Here is a 22,867-nt window from a genome sequence, read left to right on the forward strand (position 1 = left end):
CAAAAAAAGATGCGATTTTAGGTTGCGCAACTACAATTTTTGTAGTGGCTATTGCTTTCTTTCATTATTTGAGCACGGTACATTCTATATTATGACGTGTTAAAATCCACCATTTCCAGCGATGAAAACATAGTGGATCGTGCTCAAATAATGGACCATGCCCAAATAAGAGACCGGGGGTCCAACCCTCTTCAAAAAACAAAAGACCGGGTCTATTAATCGAGGAAATACGGTAGTACCTATTCTAGGGGGGGGGGCCTTGCTTACACCATTTTTATACAGGGAGTCGTCAAATACCATTATTTTTGGCGACTCCCTGGTTACCGGTTATACGTTAGTGGTTACACTCCTGGGCGGATCAGTCTATGGCCAGCACCCCCAGTTAAAGGATACTGCCACAGCTACAGCAGTACAGGCTGTCCAAGACTAAAGGGTACTCTTGCTTTAGTAAAGCAAGAGTACGAGTCCTGCTTTGACAGTTTGAGCAGGACATGTGTCGCGACGTCGACAGTCGAGTCCTGCTTTGGACCAAACAAAACATTTTGTGTACATTTTGATTTTACATGTACATACATGGGAGAAAATCGCCTGTGAATTCATTTTTATCGGTGTTCTGTCAGCTGCATGACGACTGTACGTGCAATACGGTGTATTGTGTAGATCTACTGTCTGTCGATGTAGATCTACATGACAGTTCGTTGGCCTCAGCCTCAGGCTCAGCCCACTCACTCACTGTTTTGCGTGTCAGTCCCTATCCGTCTCGTAGAGTCTACTCGATGAAAAAGTTCTTTCTGTGGATCGATCTGATCAGTTTTGAGTTGTGATTGCAGAGCGTAGATCTACTTATATTTGCAGCAGTCATAGCTGTCGAGGTTGCGTTTTAGTTCAGTTCGGAGCGCTACGGCTTGTCCTTCCCCTGGTGCGATAATATACCACCGTGCGCCCGAGCATTGCCCTATTTCGTATTCTAGCTGTGACTGGAAAGCAGAACAGCCGAAGCAAATATGCCGGTGTTTCACACGAAGACGATCCAGACCATCCTGGAGCCTGTGGCTCTGCAGGTAAGCAACCACACATGCGATACTTGTATTCTTGTGGCCTCTTGCTGATTTTCCCAGCGCCCCCAAAGCCCTCGGTTCTAGTCTGGAGCGGCTGGCGCGGAGGAAAAGTTCCAAACGTTTCGGATGTAGTTCTGAGCGCTTCGCCGATGCAGCGGAAATAGTGAACGAGCCCTGCGATCGATAAAATCGCTGCAGCGACTGCATGTAGCGTAGACTAAGCAAAGATAGGACTTGCCACTACCCTTAGCCTTTGCCTTTGGTTTCAGCTGCTGCGACTTGTGGTGTCCTGAGAGTGGCCATCGTAATTCTGTCAAGAGTCGGCCGCGACCATTGCCGAGTTGGATGAACTGAGTTCTGTCTGTTGTCGACTCGTAACTACTCACGCGGCGGGATTTTTGCCTTTGTTCCCTGTCGATGTCCTCCTGGCTTTGACAAGTAACTCTCTCAGTTTGAGCCTCTGGTGCTCCCTGCCTGTGTCACAATCATGTGTGCAGTCCTCGCCTCTATAAAGGATGAAATGCCCCCTGTTATGGCAGAGTCAAGACTATGTTGTGATTGTACCCTTGCTTTGCTCGAATCGGCTGTGTTTGCGTGGATCATGCATTCATGGCATGAGGTCGGAACCGCTGAGCTCGATGAGCCGAACCTTCTGCGTGGGTTTATGCGCTCGTTGTTTTGTTTTTGCGATCTGGGTGGCCTACATTGTAGTGTGACAATTTGAAATTACAATTTGATCCTGTTCCATCATTGTGACACACAAGTATCGGCCTTTGTCAACTCCATGATGTTGAGTGAAGTGACTATGACTTGCGGGAGACCGATTGCTCTACACACTCGCTGCACGGCAGCTATGCGTATGAAAGAAGAACAGTATGTTGTTACTCTTGCCTAGTATCGGTTGTTGCAGCAACTGGTGTACTGGTGGCAAGGAAAAAAAATGTATCGTCGCTGATTGAACCGGGACACGGGCACTGCTATGCGCTGTCACACGAGGAGCCTGACGCGAGGCGATGGGGCGCTGGCTGGTGCTGGTGGCACAGGTTGTCAAAGTCCTAAAAATCGCGACAAGTGGCGTGAATGCTCTGAATGGGCAACTAATAAAACTATTGCCACGCGCTCCGTGTTGGATAAGTACTATTAGTGCAAGCGCCCGCTGCATCATGAAGTCCGTGCCATGCCAGGGCGCATCGTTTTCACTTATTTGACTACGAATACAGTTCATTCCGAGAATGTCTACAATCGTAAACAGCTGTCGCACTTTGCAATCAGCTCTGGGAACTGTGTTTCCTCACATCCGGAGCTGTACATGTCCTTGACTTGTCTTTTTGGGATCATGTAACAGTCACAGTTACCATGGTTACTGATGTCGCAAAACGAAAAAGATTCCATTAGCACTAGCAGGCCAGACTTTGCAAGTGCATGGATGTGTGAATATGAGCATGCACATGATACAGGGAGCAATGGAAAAGTGATTTGCCGACGGAGTGGTGCAGCTTGCAGGGGCGTAGGAAGCAATGATTTCCACCAAGAGTACAATTGTTATGAACGCCATGAGCACTACCAGCATTCGGACAGAATTTCTAGTTGACATCATCTTTATCAGGGTTCTAGCCAGGGGGGGGGGGGGGCAGCGTCCTCTTACTCTGATTGAGCCCCCCCCCCCCCCCCCCTGTGAAAAAGTAGCCCCCCTTCTCTTTCGTCGTTTTCGTGGTTTTTTTAGTGATGCAACGAATGGTGTTTTCTTCGAACGAACATTCTTTCGAATACTGCTTTGGCGAACGAACAAAATATTCTATATGCTTCTGATGTGGCCGTCAGTCAATCACCCCACTCACTGAGTAGACCCAGCAGTTATGTTGCAAACAGATCACGTGGATAGTCAATGAGCAATGGTGAAAGAGCAGATTTGACCGAAGAACAAGATTCACAGTTCTAAGAACACAGCTTTGCACTATCATCTTCAAACCCTACGTGTCGATTTTCACATGTTTGGCACTGAAAGAAATAGATTAAATTGCTACAAGGCATGTGCATCAGTAGGCGATTGTGTAAGGAATATGCCATGCTTCCGATTACAGAGCACGCTCCTACATCATCGGCAAATTTACATCGTAGATAATGAGATTCCCTCGACGGGTATTTTTTCTTTGCCTGTGAAAAATCAATGACAGAAGATGAAATGAATGAATGAAGTGGATGCTAGCACTGCGTTGTCTCCCATGATGTATATTATTATTATTGTGTGTGTGTGTGTGTGTGTGTGTGTGTGTGTGTGTGTGTGTGTGTGTGTGTGTGTGTGTGTGTGTGCCAGCTAGTTCGGTTGGTAGGTACACTTATGCCTGATTGTGTTGGGTCTGTTGCCAACAGGCTCGGCTGCTTGAAGGTGTAATGTTGTACCTGCCACCTTTGTTGGTTCCAGGGTTCATATACTTTCTATTTGAAGTATACATACCTGTTAACCATGGACTGCTTCTGGCTAGATTAACTCTTGTGTAATCAATGGTGCTAGTGAAGCTTTTATCAGATCCACTCTGATTTAGCCACTCACATTAGTAGCACATATTACCTTCACTGGGGGCAGGGGCAACTGCAGTTGGATCCCGGGACGGATACCTGATGCCGTCAATCCTTTTTCTGCACCTTGTCCTCACCCACTTACTGAGGTGTGGTGAGCCCATAAGTGGGATCATTTTCAAGTCCACCCAGAGTTTTGGGGATTTCAGGGGGTGTCGGCCGTTGGGCGGTTCAATAACCAATTGAGTCATCTTTCCAAGATTCCTTTTGAGTCTCTCTCCCCTCTTCCGGGGGGGGGGGGGGGGGGGGGGGGGGCTCACGTGACCAGTTCTGGCAGTGAGCAACAAGTACAGTACAGTGTGTATGTGTGTGTGTGTGTGTGTGTGTGTGTGTGTGTGTGTGTGTGTGTGTGTGTGTGTGTGTGTGTGTGTGTGTGTGTGTGTGTATAGCCATTTAGTTGCTATGGCTGCTGTAGCATCGCTATCATCATTTGTGTGCGTGTATGTTTGTGTGTGTGTATGTTTGTGTGTGTGTGTCTATGTATGTGTATGCATGTGTGTGTATGTGTCTGTGTGTGTGTGCATATGTGTGTGTATGTGTGTGCGTGTGCATATGTGTGCATGTATGTGCACATGTGGCTCTGTACGCACACTATGCAGGTCTCCACCATGGTGGTTCTGGACGAGGAAGCGGGTCAAGGCGGGAGCATGCCAGACCTGTCAGAGCCAGTGTCCGCTGTCAGTGCTGCCGTAGGCAAGCTCGTCACGGTACGTCCGTATGTCCACGTGTGTGCGTGTGTTCGTGTGTGTGTGTTTGTGTGTGCGCGCGTGCGTGTGTGCGTGTGTGCGCTCTACGCTTATATTCTGCCGGATGGTGCAATAAAGCAGCTACATTTGATTATCTTACGTTTCATTGTCATGTTGTGCCCTGGGTTTTAATTTTTAACCGAAAATTCCTATAATTATGTGTGCGTGTGTGTGTGTACGTGTGTACGTGTGTACGTGTGTACGTGTGTGTGTACGTGCACAGGTGGGAAAAGAGACGGCAGAATCCAGTGAAGACAAGCAGCTGCAGCAGGATTTGCCCCGTGCCTGGGAAGCGGCCGAGGTCTCCTCCACGCAGCTTGCAGAGGCGGCCGCAACGCTCCGAGACAACCCACGCAGTGGTCCCGGACGCAGGCTGCTGATATCCGGGGCTAGGGGTAAGAAGGCATGGCTCTTCTGGCAGATTATCTGTATGTGTGTGTGTGTGTGTGTGTGTGTGTGTGTGTGTGTGTGTGTGTGTGTGTGTGTGTGTGTGTGTGCATGTGTGTGTGTGTGTGTGTGTGTGTGCACATGTATGCATGTGAGCGAGAGACTTACAGATGATGTGGACGTGTGTATGTGTATGTGTGTACACGTGTGTACACGTGTGCGCCTGTGTGTGTGTGTGTGCGTGTGTGTGCATGCATGTGTATATTATGTGTGTGTGTGTGTGTGTGTGTGTGTGTGTGCACGTGTATGTGTATACGCGCACGTGTGTGTACGTGTAGGTATCCTGGAGGCCGTGTCCGACCTGCTGCTGACGTTTGATGAGTCTGAGGTTCGCCGGATCATCTCTGTCTGTGAGAGTGTGCAGGAATATGTGAAGGTGGCTGATGTGATTGAGGTGAGGCACAGCACAGGGTTGTAGGGTAACACTGGGCGCTGCTGCGGACATGTATGCCTGTGGCAGCATCATAGCCACTATTTTGCCTGTGCCAGTGGAGCCTGTCTAAGGTGAACGCTCAGGGGACCTTCGAAAATGTGGTCCTTGTTACCAGACGGTCTCCTTGTCCAGGGTCACTTGACAGGAAATAGCATCCATTGGTGCTGGTTTCAGTGGTCTTCTAGGACAGGTGGTCGCCACTGACTCTACAGTGTGAACTACACGGCTGAGTAAAAGCGGGTTTCCTCCGTTTGTTCACCCTTTATGCCTGTATGTGTTTATTTTTCTCTCTTCAGATCATGTCTGATCTTGTGATCTTCATCAAGAACCTCACACCCGGACTCACCGGTTTGAACAAGCTGATCGACAACCGTGCCAAGGAGCTGACTAACCCCGTGCACGCCGCCAAGCTTGTTGAGCACTGCTCCAATGTAAGATTTGTGTCTACTCGTGGACATACACACACACACACACACACACACACACACACACACCGTTGGACCATTGGACGCCCATTGCAAAGGCGATGATAGCGATGCTACAGCAGAAGCCATAGCAGCTTGTGCTGGGATTGCACCTTTCGACAACTTGCAAGGCTGAAGAATTGACCGCCACTATTCAGCCTGGTCAACACCACACAGCTATGAAGTGGCTTTTTCTGGCCAGTGAATCCCTACTTTTTGGTCTTTTTCATTTTTTTTACACACACACGCACACACAACACTTACACACCTGCTCTTCTGCACTATCAAGCATGCGCACACCTGGATGCACACGTACATACGTATGCATGCCCGGCTATCCCTGGGGGCACCAAAGTGAGTACTAGTATTTTCTACTAACCCCACCCAATGTTGCTCGACTTATGGTGGTAAAGACACACCTGGCAACATGGCGGTTCATTCCCACCCAATGTTGCTCGGCTTATTGGCACTAATCATGAATTCATCATCCTTACCTGACACCGAGAAATACACGCACGCACGCATCTCCCCCCCCCCCCCACATACACACACATACAAATAAATCAACAAACAAACAAACACCTCCCCCTCTCCACACACACACACACACTATCAACATCCTTTGTTCCGTGCATGTGTGTGTGTGTGTGTGTGTGTGTGTGTGTGTGTGTGTCTCTCTCTCTCTCTCTCTCTCTCTCTCTCTCTCTCTCCCTCCCTCCCTCCCTCCCTCTCCCTCCCTCTCTCTCTCTCTCTCTCTCTCTCTCTCTCTCTCTCTCTCTCTCTCTCTCTCTCTCTCTCTCTCTCTCTCTCTCTCTCTCTCTCTCTCTCTCTCTCTCTCTCTCTCTCTCTCTCTCTCTCTCTCTCTCTCTCTCTCTCTCTCTCTCTCTCTCTCTCTCTCTCTCTCTCTCTCTCTCTCTCTCTCTCTCTCTCTCTCTCTCTCTCTCTCTCTCTCTCTCTCTCTCTCTCTCTACTTCGCAGGTAAAGAAGGCAGTGCCCATGCTGATTGCATCCGTCAAGCTGGTGTGCAGTCTGCGTGCCTCTCAGAGTGGCGATGCCACGGACGCAGCCAGCAGTCGCAGCTGGCTCATGTCCACGATCAACGAGGATCTGAACGAGATCATTCGCATTCTGCAGATCAAGACGAGCAAGGACGATCTTGCGCAGGTAACGTCCGTCCTCTCCTTGGTGTCGCGTTGCTGGATGTTTGCCGATTTTAGAGAGGATTTCTATGATTCGATGCTAGACCACCTCCGCAAGGACTGCCCACCGCCGACTCCTCGTACAGTACGGCACGTAATCGTCTTGTAATGTTCCCGTGTCGTCGTTGTTGCGTATACGGTCTGGTTGTTGTCTGTCTGCGAAGTGCCCCCTGCCTTTGTGGCTGTGGACATGCTACCGTTTTGTCTTGTATTTGTCACGTGTGTGTTGTTGTGTGTGGCTGTTGACATGCTACCATTTGTCTTGTAATTGTCACGTGCGTGTTGGTGTGTATACGATCTGGTTATTGTCTGTCTACGAAGTGTCCCGTGTCTTTGTGGCTGTTAATATGCTGCAGTTTTGCACTGTAATGATCACGAGCGTGTTGTTGTTGCGCATGCGGTCTGATTATTGTCTGGCTACGAAGTGTCCCGTGCGTTTGTGGCTGTTGACATGGTACTGTTTTGTCCTGTTATGATCATGAGCGTGTTGTTGGGGATACGATCTGGTTGTTGTCTGTCTGCGAAGTGTCCCGTTCCTGCCGGACTGTTGACATGTTGCCGTTTCGTCTTGTACTGATCTCGTGTTTGTTTTCACGTATACGGTCCGGTTCTTGTCTGTCTACGAAGTGTCCCGTTCTTTTGTAAACTCTCTGTGTTTGCGTGCTTATGGGTGTGGGTGTGGGTGCTGTGCATACGTTTTGTCTTATGCTATTCCACGCGGTCTGGTCGTTGTCTGTCTACGAAATGTCCCGTTTCTATTGTGGGCGGGATGCGTACTTGTGGGTAAACGTGTGTGGGCGCATGGTTGGAAGTACGCAGTGCTGTTGCTACACCTATCATCTCCAACCATGGTCATGTGTGAGCCGGGATTCCGGAATCACATGTTATGAAATAGCGCTCGCATGGTTGGGATCCAGATAGTTGTCCCGTGGTGAGAGATTTCCGCGCGCCTGCACTGTTGTGTCATGCTCATTGTCGTTGTTTTTGTTGTCATTGGGTTTGTCGTTGTCGTCGTCGCTGTTGTTGTTGCCTGTGTTCAGGGTGATTTCAGCGAGATGGTGGCTAAGATCATGGGCAAGGACGAGCCCTTGGCCCAGCAGGCATTCCTCACGGACTTTGAGTCGGCCAAGCAGTTCTTGGTGAAGCGTAAGTGCACCTTGCAATGCTACGACTCCTATATCCCTGTTAGAACGGTGTTCATGCTCCGCTACCCGGAAAACGACAAGAGAGGAGTGGTGAACTCTTTTAAAGGAGATGGCAATTCTTGAAACGACTCCACTTGGGCAGTTGGGGTCGTGTGTGGACGGAAACTGTGGCACATAGAGATTTCTTACTGCTCCTTTGGAGCTGGTGCACATCTATCACATGACCATACAGAGCAGCCATGTTGGTTACTACTCCACTCAACTCCTGCATCTGTGGGTCACATGATCATGTCTGCCATGTTGGTTCCAACTCCACTCAACACCTGCATCTATGGGTCACATGACGTCGGCGGCCATGCTGGTTCCACTGTCCACTCAACCCCTGCATCTGTGGGTCACATGACGTCGGTGGCCATGTTGGTTCCACTGTCCACTCAACCCCTGCATCTATGGGTCACATGACGTCGGCCATGTCGGTTCCACAGTCCACATGACATGATCACTTTCTGCACAAATTTAGTCACATGACCAAGATGCGGAGCTGCTCCCACGCCCACCTAGAGTTAAACCTCTTTTAATAGGACGAACACCAAGGGACCGATGGTATTTGTTTGCAATAGCGGGAACTCTTCTTATCCGTATTTTATACCCAGTGAATACACCGTGATTTATCCAATAGAGTCATGAATAGTAGTTCTTCTAAAACGAAAGTTTGTCTTACCATTGTTCTACGTTTGTGGACAATGAAGTCTGTTGTTGAAAAGTCAAGCGGGCGTTGGATGCTGGCCTTGGCGCGTACACGCACTGCTGCCTGTACGCACCAATGCAGTAAGGGTGTCGATCCCCCGGACTTCAATGGCCACAACTGTACTTTTAAACGAGGTTTCATTGTACATTTGAAAATACCGCCATTCCTTGATGATGCCCAATGGGCGAAATATTGGCAAAAAGTTATCTATTTGGTGCAGCTGAGAGCCTGTTGCCGGAATGGCGGTATTTTCAAGTGCAAGAAATACGCTGCAATGGAGTTTGGGAATTCTGAAGAAACGTTCATTGTACATGTTCTTACTATGCACCTCTTTCTCTCTCTTGTTCTGACACTTCACACACACGCACAGTTGATCCTGAATCGGCTGACGCTGGCCTCGAAGCGCTGGACAAGTGTCTGGCCAAAGCTCTGGCACTGGCAGATCATCTGCAGGACGCGGAAATGCGCGAGTCTCTTCAGCGGCAAGTGGCCGAGCTGAGACCGATGATTGCGCGTCTCCAGGCCATGAAGGATGCTGGAAAGGTACTGCTATGTTGTGTGCTAGTTTGTACTGAGACGAGCTTGACAGTTAGTCGAATACAGGCACGTACACAATTTCTGTCGTCTCAGCAGCAGTAACAGCTGTTCTGCTGGCTATTCTGGGGGCAGTTTGGGCAGTGGAACACCCTATTTGATCATGTTATATGATTCTCTCTCTCTCTCGCTCTCTCTCTCTCTCTCTCTCTCTCTCTCTCTCTCTCTCTCTCTCTCTCTCTCTCTCTCCCTTTTTTTTAATTTATTTTAGCTTGACACAGCGGAAGGTCGTGCCTTGGCCAAGGAGATCGCTGCAAAGATCGACGCACTGGAGGAGACAATGCGAGAGGCTATGGTTAAAGAGGTACGTATGCATGCATGTATGTCGAGGAGGTGTGTATGTGTGTGCTTCTCTGTCTCGTGATCATGATGCTGTACTGGCAAAGGGAAGGAAGTGAGTCATTTGTTGGGGGGGGTTCTACCTTGGGAGTCGCACAGTTCATGAGTGTGAATTGTGAATGCAATAACAGTGCTTTTCGGTTGCTATATGATCATTTCGCCAACTGTTCCATCATCACCCGTGACGTCGTCATCTGGAATCCCGTGTTCGCCAGTGCAGAACGAGGTGATCTGTTTCCGGAGACTATGATTGGCTTTCTTCGTGGAAAGTTCAGACAACCTCATCAGCAGCTCTACTGTATGTTCTGCTGTTTTGTTCAGGTTGTGGAGAACTTCATGGACCCGACAGGACCGGCCAAGCAGATGACAAACACAGCGCTGCTGGAACCAACAGGTACGCTGTTCTGCGCATGCTGTACCTGCGCTGTAGTCTGAGCCTCAGGAGCACCCCATGTCTATCCTCTGGAGTAGAAGCTGTGCTTGCTTTTGTCGGAAAGAAAAAAATCACGGTTGGCATTTTACTCGGTTGACACGGTGTCAACTCGGTGTAGGAACGCCACCACCCTCAAGGATCAATGCGCTGAAACACTGGGCCCAAATATACTGGTGAAGCTGTTATGTCCCCTTACAGACTAGCATACATTCACTAGCCGCATCCTTACGTGCTCCCGCAAATGATTACGTATATTAATATGATAAATGCCAAGGCTGAGTTTTTGTAGGGAATAAAAACCGAGGCGCAACATGTGATGCCCGAAAATGAAGTACCCCCCCCCCCTCCCCTGGGTTCCCGCTGAAATCAGGGTCTGGGCACGAGGAAATCTAGCCTCTTTCTCTCCGGTAATTTGCATATCAGGTTTCTTGTGATTTCGTTGGGCTGCCGTGCCATGCGCTCCCACTGACATAGGGGTCTGGGCACAAGGGAATCTTTCACCAGTAATCTACATGGCACTTTTCTCTTGTGATTTCATTGTGCTGCGTTGCGTTGTGTGGTGTTCAGTGGCCGATCGCGAGGCGCAGTGGTCCGCCAAGGCCAAGGCGTTCACCAATCACGTGGAGGCCGCGTCTCGCACAGCCCTGCAGGTTGCCCGCAGCGGCGGTGTTCACGATGAAGCCACCGTGCATGAGATCATGGACACCATCAAACACCTGCAGTCGCTGGCCCCGCAGCTCGTCAGCAGCTCCAAGATAGTCCTGAACAACTACGGCAACGAGGTACGTGTGTGTGGAAAGCTTGGTGGTGTTTGCAGCTCTGTGTGTGTGTGGGGGGGGGGGGGGGGGGTGCGTGTGTTTTGGTTGTGTGGGTGGGTGCATGTGAGTATGTGAGGGGGTGTGGGGTGTCTGCGTGTGCGCGTGTGTCTGTGTTTGTGAATCGATTTATTTGTGGAAACCTCAAGCAGCCTAACTAGGTTTGACAATGGCCAAGATTTTTATTTCAACATCGGCCAAAGTGTCCCGCCGGCCAATCTGTCGTTAAGCCATTCGCTGTGTTGTGCACTGTGTGTGCTCGCGTACATGAATATTTGCATGTGGGCACACGGGGTTCGTGTTTATGTGTGTGTGTGTGTGTGTGTGTGCATGCGTGTGTTTGTGTGCATGCGTGTGTTTGTGTGCATGCGTGTGCGTTCATGCACGCGTACACATGTGTGTGCATTATACCCGTATCCAGGTGGCAGTTGACTTCATGCAGACTCTGAAGACGGAGTACTGTCAGCAAATGGATCGTCTCACTGGCCTCATGGACCAAGCTACCGACAGTGTGCAGTTCCTCAAGGCTTCTGGTACGCCGCCACCCCTAGCTATGATCTAGCATGACTTGTTCAATCTTATCGGGAATCATTGGGCTCTCTGGGCTTATCAATTTCCTTCATCTTTCTGTGAGAACCGGACCTATGGGACGGTGGGAAGGCAATCATACCTGTGCATTTGGTGAAGTAAAATAAAAGTCAACAACAACAACAATTAAAACCCGATTGAGCCACGTGCTCCAAGATCAGATTCTCATAGGACCTGAAATGGGTTTAGACCTGCGTACCTGTATGTGTATTGTTGCTAAACTCGGCCAAAGCCCGTTAAAAGCCTGGCTGAAAAATGTCTTCGTTATGGTCCAATTTGTGGATTATTACATACTAGTATTTTACTTTGTTAAGGTCTTCTAAACGGAATTGGTGGAGCATTTCACACTCCGCTACTGAAAATAATTCTGAAATGTTCAAAATGATATTCTTCCCAGCACTCCTTCCTGGGTATTTCACGAGGAAGTCGACCTACACATAGTTGAATGTTGGAACGTTATCCATGTTGAACTTTCGTAGACCATTGCCGCTAAGTGTACTTTGTGTATTGTGTGTGTGTGTGTGCCTGTCTGTCTGTGTGTCTGTATCTGTGTGTGTGTGTGTGTGTGTGTGTGTGTGTGTGTGTGTGTGTGTGTGTGTGTTGTGTGTGTGCTGTGTAACGCCGTGCAGAGGCACAGATCCATGCTGGACTGGAGAAGGCCAAGGCATCCTTGGTCAAAAATGATACAGAGGTAGGCCTTGCGCTTACTTGTGTGTGTGTGTGTGTGTGTGTGTGTGTGTGTGTGTGTGTGTGTGTGTGTGCGTGTGCGCGCGTGCTATGTTGTTGTTGTGTATAAGAGAACATCGGTGGGTCACATCCTGTGCATTTGCAGATTTGCGTGCTTCTCTTTTGACGGGCATGTAATACACTGTGCGTGTGTGCGTGCATGTGTGTGTTAACCCTTTAGAGTTTCACACATACATGAACCGGTCGAAAACGACCGGTTCGACTGACGTACTTAGAACTATGCGGGATGCGTACTCGCTGGTGCTACGAAGCTGCCGCTATGGCCAAGTCTGCCTGACACCTCCGCGTTCCGCTTGAGTGCACACATGGCATGGGTTTACATTTGATTTTTTTTTGTACTGGGCCACAGGAAGTGTTCGAAAGCTTCCGCCATGGCGCACAAGAATTTATCTGTTGACGAAGCGCTTGCCGCTGTGTTTTCTCATTCTGGATCCGCCGCACACGATGAAGACTCTGATGGCGAGTCGTCAGGTGGCCTGCCATCAAGCGAAGAGTCAGAGCTAGACGATGCTCTCATCTACGACCATCCAGTTGAAGATTTGGTCTCTGACGGCAGCGCTGATGATGACGAAGAAGAAGCTTCAGAGGAACCGCTTTCAGCTGGCTTGTCACGCTCCTCAGCTGACTCGAGTGACACATCAGCTGATTCCAGTGAAGAGGACGAGGCGCGCCCGCGACGCGAGAGCAGAGCTCCCACACGGCAGAGAGGACAAACTCGAGCTCCGCGTGCTCCTCGTGGCGGAGTTGGCGGAGTTCGCGGAGTTCGCGCTGCAGGCGGCGGACGTGGAAGAGTTGTGCGCGGAGGTGCCGCAACCGCTCCTGTGCAGGGCGAAGACAATGTCGGCGACTGGGATAGTGATGATGAGTGTCCTGACCAGCCTGAGTTTCGTCCTGCCCGTGAACCTGGCTGCCATTTCCCAGCTGATTTTGCGCCTGTGAAGGAGTTGGATTTCTTTCAACTTTTTTTCACACTTGGCATCGTTCAAGCTATTGTGGAGTTTACTAATGATAATGCTGGTATCCACATCCTGGAAAAACCATCCTATCAAGATGACCATGGCGCTTGGAAGCCCACGGACACAGCGGAAATTTATGCTCTACTTGGCCTGACAATTTACATGGGTATTGCTCGACTGCCACATCTATCTCACTACTGGAGCACATCTACTCTCTTTCATGGGCTGTGGGCACGGCATATGATCCCGACCTTTATTCGCTACAAAGCTCTGCTGTGTTTCCTCCACATTGTCGACCCTACTACTGAGGATGCGGCTGACAAGCTACGGAAAGTCCGCTTGGTGAATGATCATTTCCAGCAGAAGTGCCGGGAACTTTTTCAGCCTTTCCAAAGTATTGCGATCGATGAACGGATGGTCAAGTCAAAAGCACGCTTCGCATTCAAGCAGTACATCTCAACCAAGCCTGTTCGCTTTGGATTCAAAGTGTTTGCCCTTTGCGACAGTGCCCTGCACTATCTTTATAACTTCAAAATCTACACTGGCCGTGAACATGCCGGCCAAGTGGAGCATGGCTTGGCACATAATATTGTTACAGAACTCCTTCAACCTCTGTCCGGCCAGGGATATAAGTTATACACTGACAATTTCTACACTTCTCCTCACCTGTTCTCTGACCTCTTTGAAAATCACAAAACTGCTGCTGCTGGAACCTGTCAGGTCAATCGACGGGGCTTCCCTGCTGTCCTCAAAAATACGAAAACGTTTCAGCGTAGAGCTGAAAGAGGGAAAATGCGGTTTGTACGCGGTGGAGACCTCCTTCACCTACAATGGATGGACAAACGTCCGGTGACAGTCATATCCACTATGCACAGCGCTGCTGACTATGTCAATGTTACAAGGAAGGTGAAAGAAAATAACATCTTGCGTGACCTGGAATTGAAGAAGCCAAAATTGATACATGACTACAATTTCGCTATGGGTGGAGTGGACCTGTTCGACCAGCACGTAGCGACGTACAGGGTGCTGCGGAAAACACGCAAGTACTGGAAGACTCTGTTTTTTGACTTTGTGGATGTAGCTGTGGTGAATTCATGGGTTCTCTTTCAGCAGTGGGTGGCTAAAAACCCAGGCGTCATCAAAATGCCGAAGGATTACAGTCAGCTTGACTATCGTCTTGCAGTTATCCGGCAGCTTGTGAACATCACTGACAAGACCAAGGTGCCCCTTCGAAAGCCTGGACCATCGACCAGCACGGCCAAGTCTCCGAAGAAGCACCATGGCATTGTCAGCACTGGTAAAAGGCGGGATTGCTCATACTGCCGAGATGCTGGAAGGAAAAGCGTGAAGAGTGTTTATGCCTGTTCCGTCTGCACAAATCGGAAAGGCAATCCGAAGCACTACTGCATCAAGAAGAAGCAGAATTGCTTCCAGGCCCACCTGGACGACCTGTAGATTGTGCAGAGTGCATCAGAGAGTAGAACAAACGGATTATCCCCATCAGGCTAACCAGTAGTTGACTGAGATAGTCAGAATACCGCATTTTTTGCTATCATCAAAATTCATTTGATTGGCATTCCATACATAATCGCTCTTTTTCAGTGCAGTTTTTTTTATCTAATGCAGTGTTCTTATAGCTTTCGGAAAAACAAAACTTGTATATACATGATATCAACAGGTAACGCGGTGTGTTATATCTCCCGTGGCATATGCATTCCGTATACTAAAAAGTCAAAACCTTAAAGGGTTAAGTGGGGGGAGGGGGGGGGGGGGGGGGAGGGAGGGGGCATGCATACTTCTATGTGGTAGACAGGTCTCTCATGTAGATTGCTTTTGCATGTGCTCGAGCTGCTTCAGATGAATCTCTCTCTCCCTGTCTCTCTCTCTCTCTCTCTCTCTCCCCCCCCCCCCCCTCTCATTCCTGTGAACAGACAGCCATGAACATGTCGACAACGGTTGCGAAGCAGGCACGGCGTGTCCTGGATGTTGCCAAAGCGGAAGCCGAGAACTCGGAAGACGTCGCTTACGTGGATAGGGTCACTGCAGCGTCAATGCAGCTATCACAATGTAAGACTCTCTCACCCATGACATCATGCATGACATCACTCACGGCATCAATCATTGCATCATACATGACGTCACTCATTACATTGTATAATAATAGTGATATAGTTTATTATTTTGATAGGGAAGGCTCCACAGACATCGCCGTCTTGTTTTAAAGAGCGAAACTAAATTCGGATAGATGCAACCTGACGACACGAGACAGGCAGAGAATTCCACCTATCAGCGCCAACTGCATCACTCATGGCAACGCTCAGGACTTCGCTTGCGGCATCACTGTTCGTGTCGCTGCGGACTTCAGTGTCTGGAAGGCTGCGTTCACACTTAGCGAGCAGTGTTGGGCTTTTTGCTGAAAGTGGCTTGTGTGTGTGTGTGTGTGTGTTTGTGTGTGTGTGTATGTGTGTGTGTGTGCGTGCATGCGTGTGTGTGTGTGTGTGTGTGTGTGTGTGTGTGTGTATGTGTGTGTGTGTGTGTGCTTGCACACTCACCTCACATTGTTTATCCCGTGCGCACACAGCCGTGAAGCCCATGGTGATGTCCTGCAAGAAGAGTTGTGCAGAGAAGAGCGAGGCATCACGGCACGAGTTCAACGCCAACGCAAACGCGGTAACTTACCTTTTTTCCTTTTTTTAATTAACTATTTGCTATCTATAACTTTGTATGTAAAGATGCAAATCCACACAATCAAGTAGACACTTCCTTTCATCTATCTAACGTTGTCTTTCCCTTCTCTTCAGGATAGTACAGGGAATGTTGGACATTTTGAAAGACACACTTTATTAATTTTCATTTTACAAAGACCACTAGAATGCCAAACATGAGCTACAGCAAGGGAGAAGCAAGCACCACATTAATATTCTTTACAATCATCATCATCATCATCATCATCATCATGTGACCAAGCCGCTTTTACGAGCAACAATATTATGAATATAAAACGCAAGGTATTGTAAGAGCAATTTTCTGAAATTAATGTTAAAACACGAAATATAAAAATGCAGTATCACACCGTAGCCACTTTTATGGGCAAATTCCAATACAAGGCAATAAGAAAACGAGGATGAAGTTAACCTTTTAACCCAAAGAAAAGACAAAAGATGTCAACAATAGAACTACAAATATAAAAAACAAACATCAGGTCATAAAAAATATTTTAAAACAGAACCAAATGACAGCAAAGCGTGGAGAGGGGGAGGGGGGGGGGCATCATCATCATCATCATCATCATCATCATCATCATCATCATCAACATCATCAGCCCTTTCGCGTTGGCATCGGCGTCAGCCTAGCCTTCGCTTGGGCCACACCCAATGTTAGACATGATACCAGAAAAGAGAAGGGGAGATAAGATAGAGAAAAAAAACCTCTCTAGACCGAAGCAACAGTCCACTGTACGCACTGCCATAACTCTGGAAAGGAATACCTGATTGCCGAGGAGCAAAAGCTCGTTTGAACGTTCTTACAAAAAAAAGGGCTTTACAGCGTTGTTTTGGTATCCAGCAGCAAATATTCGTACCGTGAAACGGCTTTAAGGGTTGTATGTATGTGTGTATGTATGTGTGTGCGGGGGGGGGGGGGGGGGGGGAGGGAGCGCAACGACATAGCTCACCATGGCTAACAAGTCATACTTCTATAGTCGGTGATCCCGGCACCAAATGTGCTGTGCAGCATTCTGGAACAAACCGATATCAAAGACGCCATCCTGTCGCCCCGATCCATAGAAGTGTTGTTGTACTGGGTGGAGTCTTCATACAACTTTGCTCTACTTCCAATAACAATCTCCGTCATCAAAAAGGCATTGCGACCATTGCGGGTAAATAATATTATTGAATCTTTTTTTCCAACATTTCTGCACCGCCATTGTTTGTTGCGTTCCTGTTGTGATGGTCATCAGACGGGAGCCGCTGTTACGGAGGTCCGTAAGGTGGTCGAAGACTTTCACGTACCGCCCCGTCCTCCGACGCCGCCATCACCTGACCTCCCCCCGCCTCCGGAGGACCTGGACATTGCACCCGAGAGACCTCCGGCGCCTGTCAGTAAGTATTTGCCCCCCCCCCCCCCCCCCCTGTTATGAAACGATGCACCGGTATTGTTTTCCTGAGTGATGACATTCCCCAAACTGTCTTCGTCTAGACTTGTTGTTCCATCATGTCCTATCATGTCCTAGTTCGAATACTTATGTAAACAAATCAAACTTGTCCTTTGTGCTCCTGCATCCCGGGGAACAGAATGGCTGTGATTCCATAACACCCCTGTGCCTCCAAAGCATGTCATGTGACCTACCACTCACCGCATGTCATTTCATCTACCACTCCATTGCATGCCATGTGTTCTCTCACTGTATGCCATGTGCCCTCCCACTCACCACATGTCCACCACTCCACTGCATTTGTCATGTGACCTGCCACTCGCTATACATGTCACGTGATCTACCACTCCATTGCATGTCATGTGACCTCCCACTCACTATTATGCCATGTGATCTACCACTCCATTGCATGTCATGTGACCTCCCACTCACCGTAGGTCATGTGACCTCCCACTCACTACACACTATGTGATCTACTACTCACTGCCTACTGCTGCTGCTGGTCTGTGTGTGTGATGTTGCCAATGTGTAGTTGAGGAAGAAGCAGTGCAGAGAATCGAGTTGCCCGTGGAGCACCAGTCGGTGGCATTTGACATTGTGGAAGCGGCCCGCGACCTGCAAGACGAAGCCATCAAGTGGTCCGTCAAGGACAACAGTCTCATTGCGATGGCACGGCAGATGGCGCTGCAGATGGCGGAGATGGGACGTCTCTTTGAGTGAGTGGCACCATGCCCTGTATCCTTGCATGCATGAATGCTAACACACTGCTCCGGAGTATACTGCAGTCTGTGCGTGCATGTGTGTGTGTTTGTGTGTGTGTGTGTGTGTGTGTGTGTGTGTGTGTGTGTGTGTGTGTGTGTGTGTGTGTGTGTGTGTGTGTGTGTGTGTGTGTGTGTGTGTGCATGCACACGTGCGCATGCATACATGCGTGCGTACTTGCACATGTGTGCATGCACTTGTGTGCGTGTTTCCTATGTGTTCATGTTTGCTGATGTGTATGTCCTTGTGTGTATGTGCGTGTGCCTGCATGTCTGCACGTTTGTTCTTGGTGCAGCTCATCTGGAGACCCGCAGTCGCGTAAGGAGCTCATCAACCTGGCCAAGGCTATTGCCAAGAGTACCAACGACATCATTCGTCTGGCGAAGGCAACTGCAGATGCCTGCACGGACCGTCGCTTGAAGCAGGTACGGCATATTGCTTTTAGTAGATAACAACCTTCATGCTTGGGATAGCTCAGGGGCGACGGACACGCTACGGTCACTAGGGTATTGACCGTAGCATTTTTCCCCAGCTTCCCTGCGAACTAATAGAATGCACTGATTTGGGTTCCAAATTTCGGAAAAAAACTCTCTTTCTGTCTCTTTCTCTTTGTCTCTCTGTCTCTCTCCCGTTCTCTCTCTCTCTCACACACTCTCTCTCTCTCCCGTTCTCTCTCTCTCTCTCTCTCTCTCTCTCTCACACACACACACTCTCTCTCTCCCGTTCTCTCTCTCTCTCTCCCGTTCTCTCTCTCTCTCTCTCTCTCTCTCTCTCTCTCTCTCCCGTTCTCTCTCTCTCTCTCTCTCTCACACTCTCTCTCCCGTTCTCTCTCTCTCTCTCTCTCCTTCTCCAGACGCTGTTGCAGTTGATAGACCGCCTACCCACCATCAGCACCCAGCTGAGGATCATCTCCACCGTCAAAGCAGCTCAGAGTGGCAGTAGAGGTATATTCACTTACAGTAACAACAATGAATGTTCCTGTAAATACTATGACTCCATTGATGCGTTGATCTATCCTCCCCCATTGTTTAGGAGCCGCATCTGACGCCTGATCATGGGGTGGTGGCGTCGCACGGAAGCGGAAAGGTGGTTCTTGACCAGGGAGTTGCACGACTCTTTGTTCTTGACCTGCCCGGTACGCGAACCCGTCGAATAAAAGAATAAAAATAATAATTGATGCGTTACTCTCTCCCTATATATTCTTTCTTCTTTTCGTTCTTTTTGTTCGCATGGGTGGCTAATGCAGGCGCGTAGCACCGCAAATAGGCTTGTCTGTGTGCCTTGAGCAGGCGCGTAGCACTGCCGTTGGAGGTGGTCCGGCTGGAGGGGGGGGGGGGGGGAGGGGTCGGGTCAGGTGGGGTCTCCCCCGGGGAAAAAAAGGCTTGTCTGGGTCAGGTGGGGGTCTCCCCCAGGGAAAAAAAGGCTTTTCTGTGTGCCTTGAGCAGGCGCGTAGCACCACTGTTGAAGGTGGTCCGGCCGGAGGGGGTGTCCCCCGGGACGTTTTTGAAATTAGGGTTCAAATTCCTGCATTCTGTGCAGTTTTGTCATTGTGAAAAAGTGGTCCTGCCAAAGCCGGCCCGACTGCTTCACCCCTGTGATGCCCCCTTCCTATATTGGCTGTTGACATTGGACGGTGAATGAATGCGAAGGCTAGTTTGTGTGTTTCTGAACATTCAAGCGATGCCGACGCGGATCCCGCGAATATTATTGTTATTGTATTTATGAAATGAAACCCAATCGTGCAAGTCGAGCATGGGCGAGGTCCCTTGCAAGCCCAGGCCCGACAGCACTGGCCTGTGGACTGGTGTGGGGGAGCTTACTCGTTCATCGGAACGAACTCACTTCTTTCAGCAGCACTGTCTATTATGTGTGTGTGCTAACTTCTCTCTTTCTTCGACTCCTTGAATTGTTCACTGGTTTGAGGGAAAGACGCAAACGGGAAAAGTCTGAAGAAAAATATTGACTGTCACCACCAGGACTCTTAACCCTTTAGTGGCCGATTAAAATACAAACAAGCCCACGCAATCTACAAACCTGGACGTAACTTTAGTTTGCATTGGTCAAATTCCACGATCTTGGGCATCCTGGAAAGGCCTTGGCGAGAGGAGCGCAATGAGCACACACTCGACTCCATGGGATGCACTGGCCCAGCGCTGCAAGCCAGGGAAGGCCTACCGGCGCTGGGCCCACGCTCGAGATCTATCTCTATCCACCATTTCATTCCTGTTGCTCGTATCAAACTCAAATTTTTCGTAGAGACTCCCGGGAACCTGCTTTTGAAGTTGAACCGGTGTAGTCTTGTCAACAAGTGACGTAAGCAGGGAAAACCCCGGCCGTTGACCCACGCATCGCGCTCTGAGCGCAAATTTCCCGGGACCAAAATTACGAGTGCTATAACTCAAGAACCGCTCTTTGTATCGCTTTGAAAATTATTCGAGGCGACAGCTGAGAGTTTTCTCTTTGACATACATATTTCGATCTCTCCTAAAGACCGAGATTTGACCAAGTTACGATAATTTCAAAATGCCTACCCCATCGAACATCGGTGTTCGATCAATGTATAGGCCAGCCAACAAAGGGTTAACCCTAAATTATTCATTCATAAATTTGGAGGAGTTAGCTAAGTCAAGGTCTGGATTAAAGGTGGCTGTTAATGCCAGGACTCGAACCAGGGACCCTCGCTATAGGCCATTGATAGTAAACAACTACTGTAGAACCGGAAAGTCTAAAGTTTTAACGACCAGTTATTCTCGTTATCTGAAGAAACGTTGCCCTTGTTGCACCCCCCCCCCCCTCCATTATCCCACATCCTTTTGTTTGTCTGAGCCACGTAAGCAGTGCCTGAGGCTGTCTGTCTGTGCAATTGTGTGTGTGTGTGTGTACGCAGATGCCCGGTCGGATCGCGAGGCCAGCGAGACCCTTGTGCTGAACGCACGTAACCTGATGAAGTCCGTCAAGGAGGTGGTCCAGGCTGCCCAGTCTGCCACCATCAAGCTGAAGCCTGGCAGCGCAGCCGAGCTTATGTGGAAGCTGCGGTAGTGAGATATAACACGCTGCCGCTGTTTTCTCTTCGCTCTGCCTGGATTTTATCAGAGAGAGAGACGAGAGAGAGCGTGTGTGTGCGTGTATGTGTGTGTGCGCGTGTGTGTGTGTGTGTGTGTGTGTGTGTGTGTGTGTGTGTGTGTGTGTGTGTGCGTGTGTATGTATGAGAGTGTGTGTTACTTACATTCAAGAGCACTCTTTGAAATTGCGTATGCCCCCGAAATGAAAGGGCTCATTGAACAAAAACATGCCAGTTTGTGTGTGTGTGTGCTTGTTTCAGGGCAACCATTGGCTAAATCAGTGTTGTGTTGCTTGCTACTTTGATGGCTTATTTTCTGCATCTTCGTTCTTTTTGACGCGCAATTGACCAGCTCACTCAGCTCAGTACTCAGCCCCCCCAGAAACCTACTCCTGCATGATGTAATGGCCAAGCTGTTCTATGCAATCGCAAAACAGTGGGTGCGTGTGCTCGCCACCGGTTTTGCCTCCCGGCGGCTTGAACGATGGTAGCCTTGTACGCGCACACGTGTGTGTGTGTGTGTGTGTGTGTGTGCGCGCGCGCGCGTGCGTGCATGCGAGCGGGTCTGCCCACCGCTTATGTCGCACCGGGAAGTTCAGTTCAGTGTGAGGCATTCACACGACCGCCACACGTCTACACTGTTTTTTCTAGACAGAATTTTCTTACGTACTAATTTTGGAAACTCACAAATACCGATGCTTATGATTATTATAGACTAGCAGTTTTAGCAGACACGATTCCATAGGCACTTCAAGTACACCTTTCGACTTTCTCGCTGTGAACCTCTTCACGCTAAAACCCTCAGCATTTTCACAATTCACCTCTTCCTATCGCTTCAATGATGAGCTCATCTTTTGCGCCTTTCAGAGGTTGGATGGTGTTGGAGTGGTGGGCAGCGATGCCGACAAGAAAGTTACAACTTACAACAGGTATTGGTGTGTAGTGGTCAGTTTCTTTGGCAGGAAAGCTGTGTGGGGGGGGGGGGAGTTGCATGCATGCATGTATATTTTGAGGGTATTCCATGGATGGGTTTTGTGTATTAAACTAAGTTACTTTTGTGAGGATGAAGCCCATATATGGGGACTTTTAAAGGCTTACGTAATTACCCGCACGTTACCTGTCAGTGGTTGGTGCTGTAGCTTTTCTCCGGGGACAACGGCGCGATGATACCGCGCGTCCGAGTTGCTAGCGTTGTTTTTCGTCGCCCCGTCGGAAGCACACCCAACGCGACTCGGCACGGTAGCTCAAACCCCACCACAAACAAAAATTCAAAGCTGCACCACCACAAAGCAGAACGAGTAACATAACAATGAAGAGGAGAGAGCGGAACATTACGGTACTACCGTAAGGACTGTAAACCAAGCCTTACCGGCAAGGCGTAGCGAAGTGTGAAACTAACGTAGTTGCGGTCAAGGAAGGTGAGAATTATTTACTTACTTGCGGTATAGAAATATATTCGGTACTCTCGGTCGGTTAGCGCTACGGAGATGTGTTAAAGCTAGGTGTCAGGACGTCGAATGTCTCAGTACTCTGTCAGTTTTGTGCCTAGTTATTGCACTTTCTGACAGTATAAAGTATCATGTTACAGTGATGGAGAGTTACTCG

The 22,867-nt window shown here is 49.2% G+C and overlaps 1 protein-coding gene across 1 annotated transcript; it reads left to right on the top strand.

Annotated features, from left to right (window-relative positions):
• The first annotated feature begins 759 nt into the window (after positions 1-759).
• Positions 760-22,128, top strand: LOC135829658 (vinculin-like). Its single transcript, XM_065342049.1, has 20 exons — positions 760-1,061; positions 4,235-4,342; positions 4,605-4,776; positions 5,107-5,222; positions 5,558-5,692; positions 6,704-6,889; positions 7,965-8,070; positions 9,188-9,360; positions 9,623-9,715; positions 10,072-10,144; positions 10,751-10,965; positions 11,420-11,531; positions 12,216-12,277; positions 15,221-15,356; positions 15,871-15,959; positions 17,248-17,389; positions 17,975-18,158; positions 18,497-18,626; positions 19,055-19,145; positions 21,089-22,128. The coding sequence occupies exons 1-20, from the start codon at positions 1,005-1,007 to the stop codon at positions 21,238-21,240; spliced, it is 2,532 nt and encodes an 843-aa protein (XP_065198121.1). The 5' UTR covers positions 760-1,004; the 3' UTR covers positions 21,241-22,128.
• The last annotated feature ends 739 nt before the right edge of the window (positions 22,129-22,867 follow it).

The sequence above is a fragment of the Sycon ciliatum genome, chromosome 13 (assembly GCF_964019385.1).
Source record: "Sycon ciliatum chromosome 13, ocSycCili1.1, whole genome shotgun sequence".
Taxonomy (NCBI): Eukaryota; Metazoa; Porifera; class Calcarea; order Leucosolenida; family Sycettidae; genus Sycon; species Sycon ciliatum.

Excerpts from the sequence above, each read along its gene's own strand:
- LOC135829658 (XM_065342049.1), top strand. The coding sequence starts at position 1,005 with ATGCCGGTGTTTCACACGAAGACGATCCAGACCATCCTGGAGCCTGTG. Across the intron at positions 11,532-12,215 it reads GCAGTTCCTCAAGGCTTCTG|AGGCACAGATCCATGCTGGA; the intron begins GTACGCCGCCAC and ends AACGCCGTGCAG. Across the intron at positions 17,390-17,974 it reads GAGACCTCCGGCGCCTGTCA|TTGAGGAAGAAGCAGTGCAG; the intron begins GTAAGTATTTGC and ends GCCAATGTGTAG.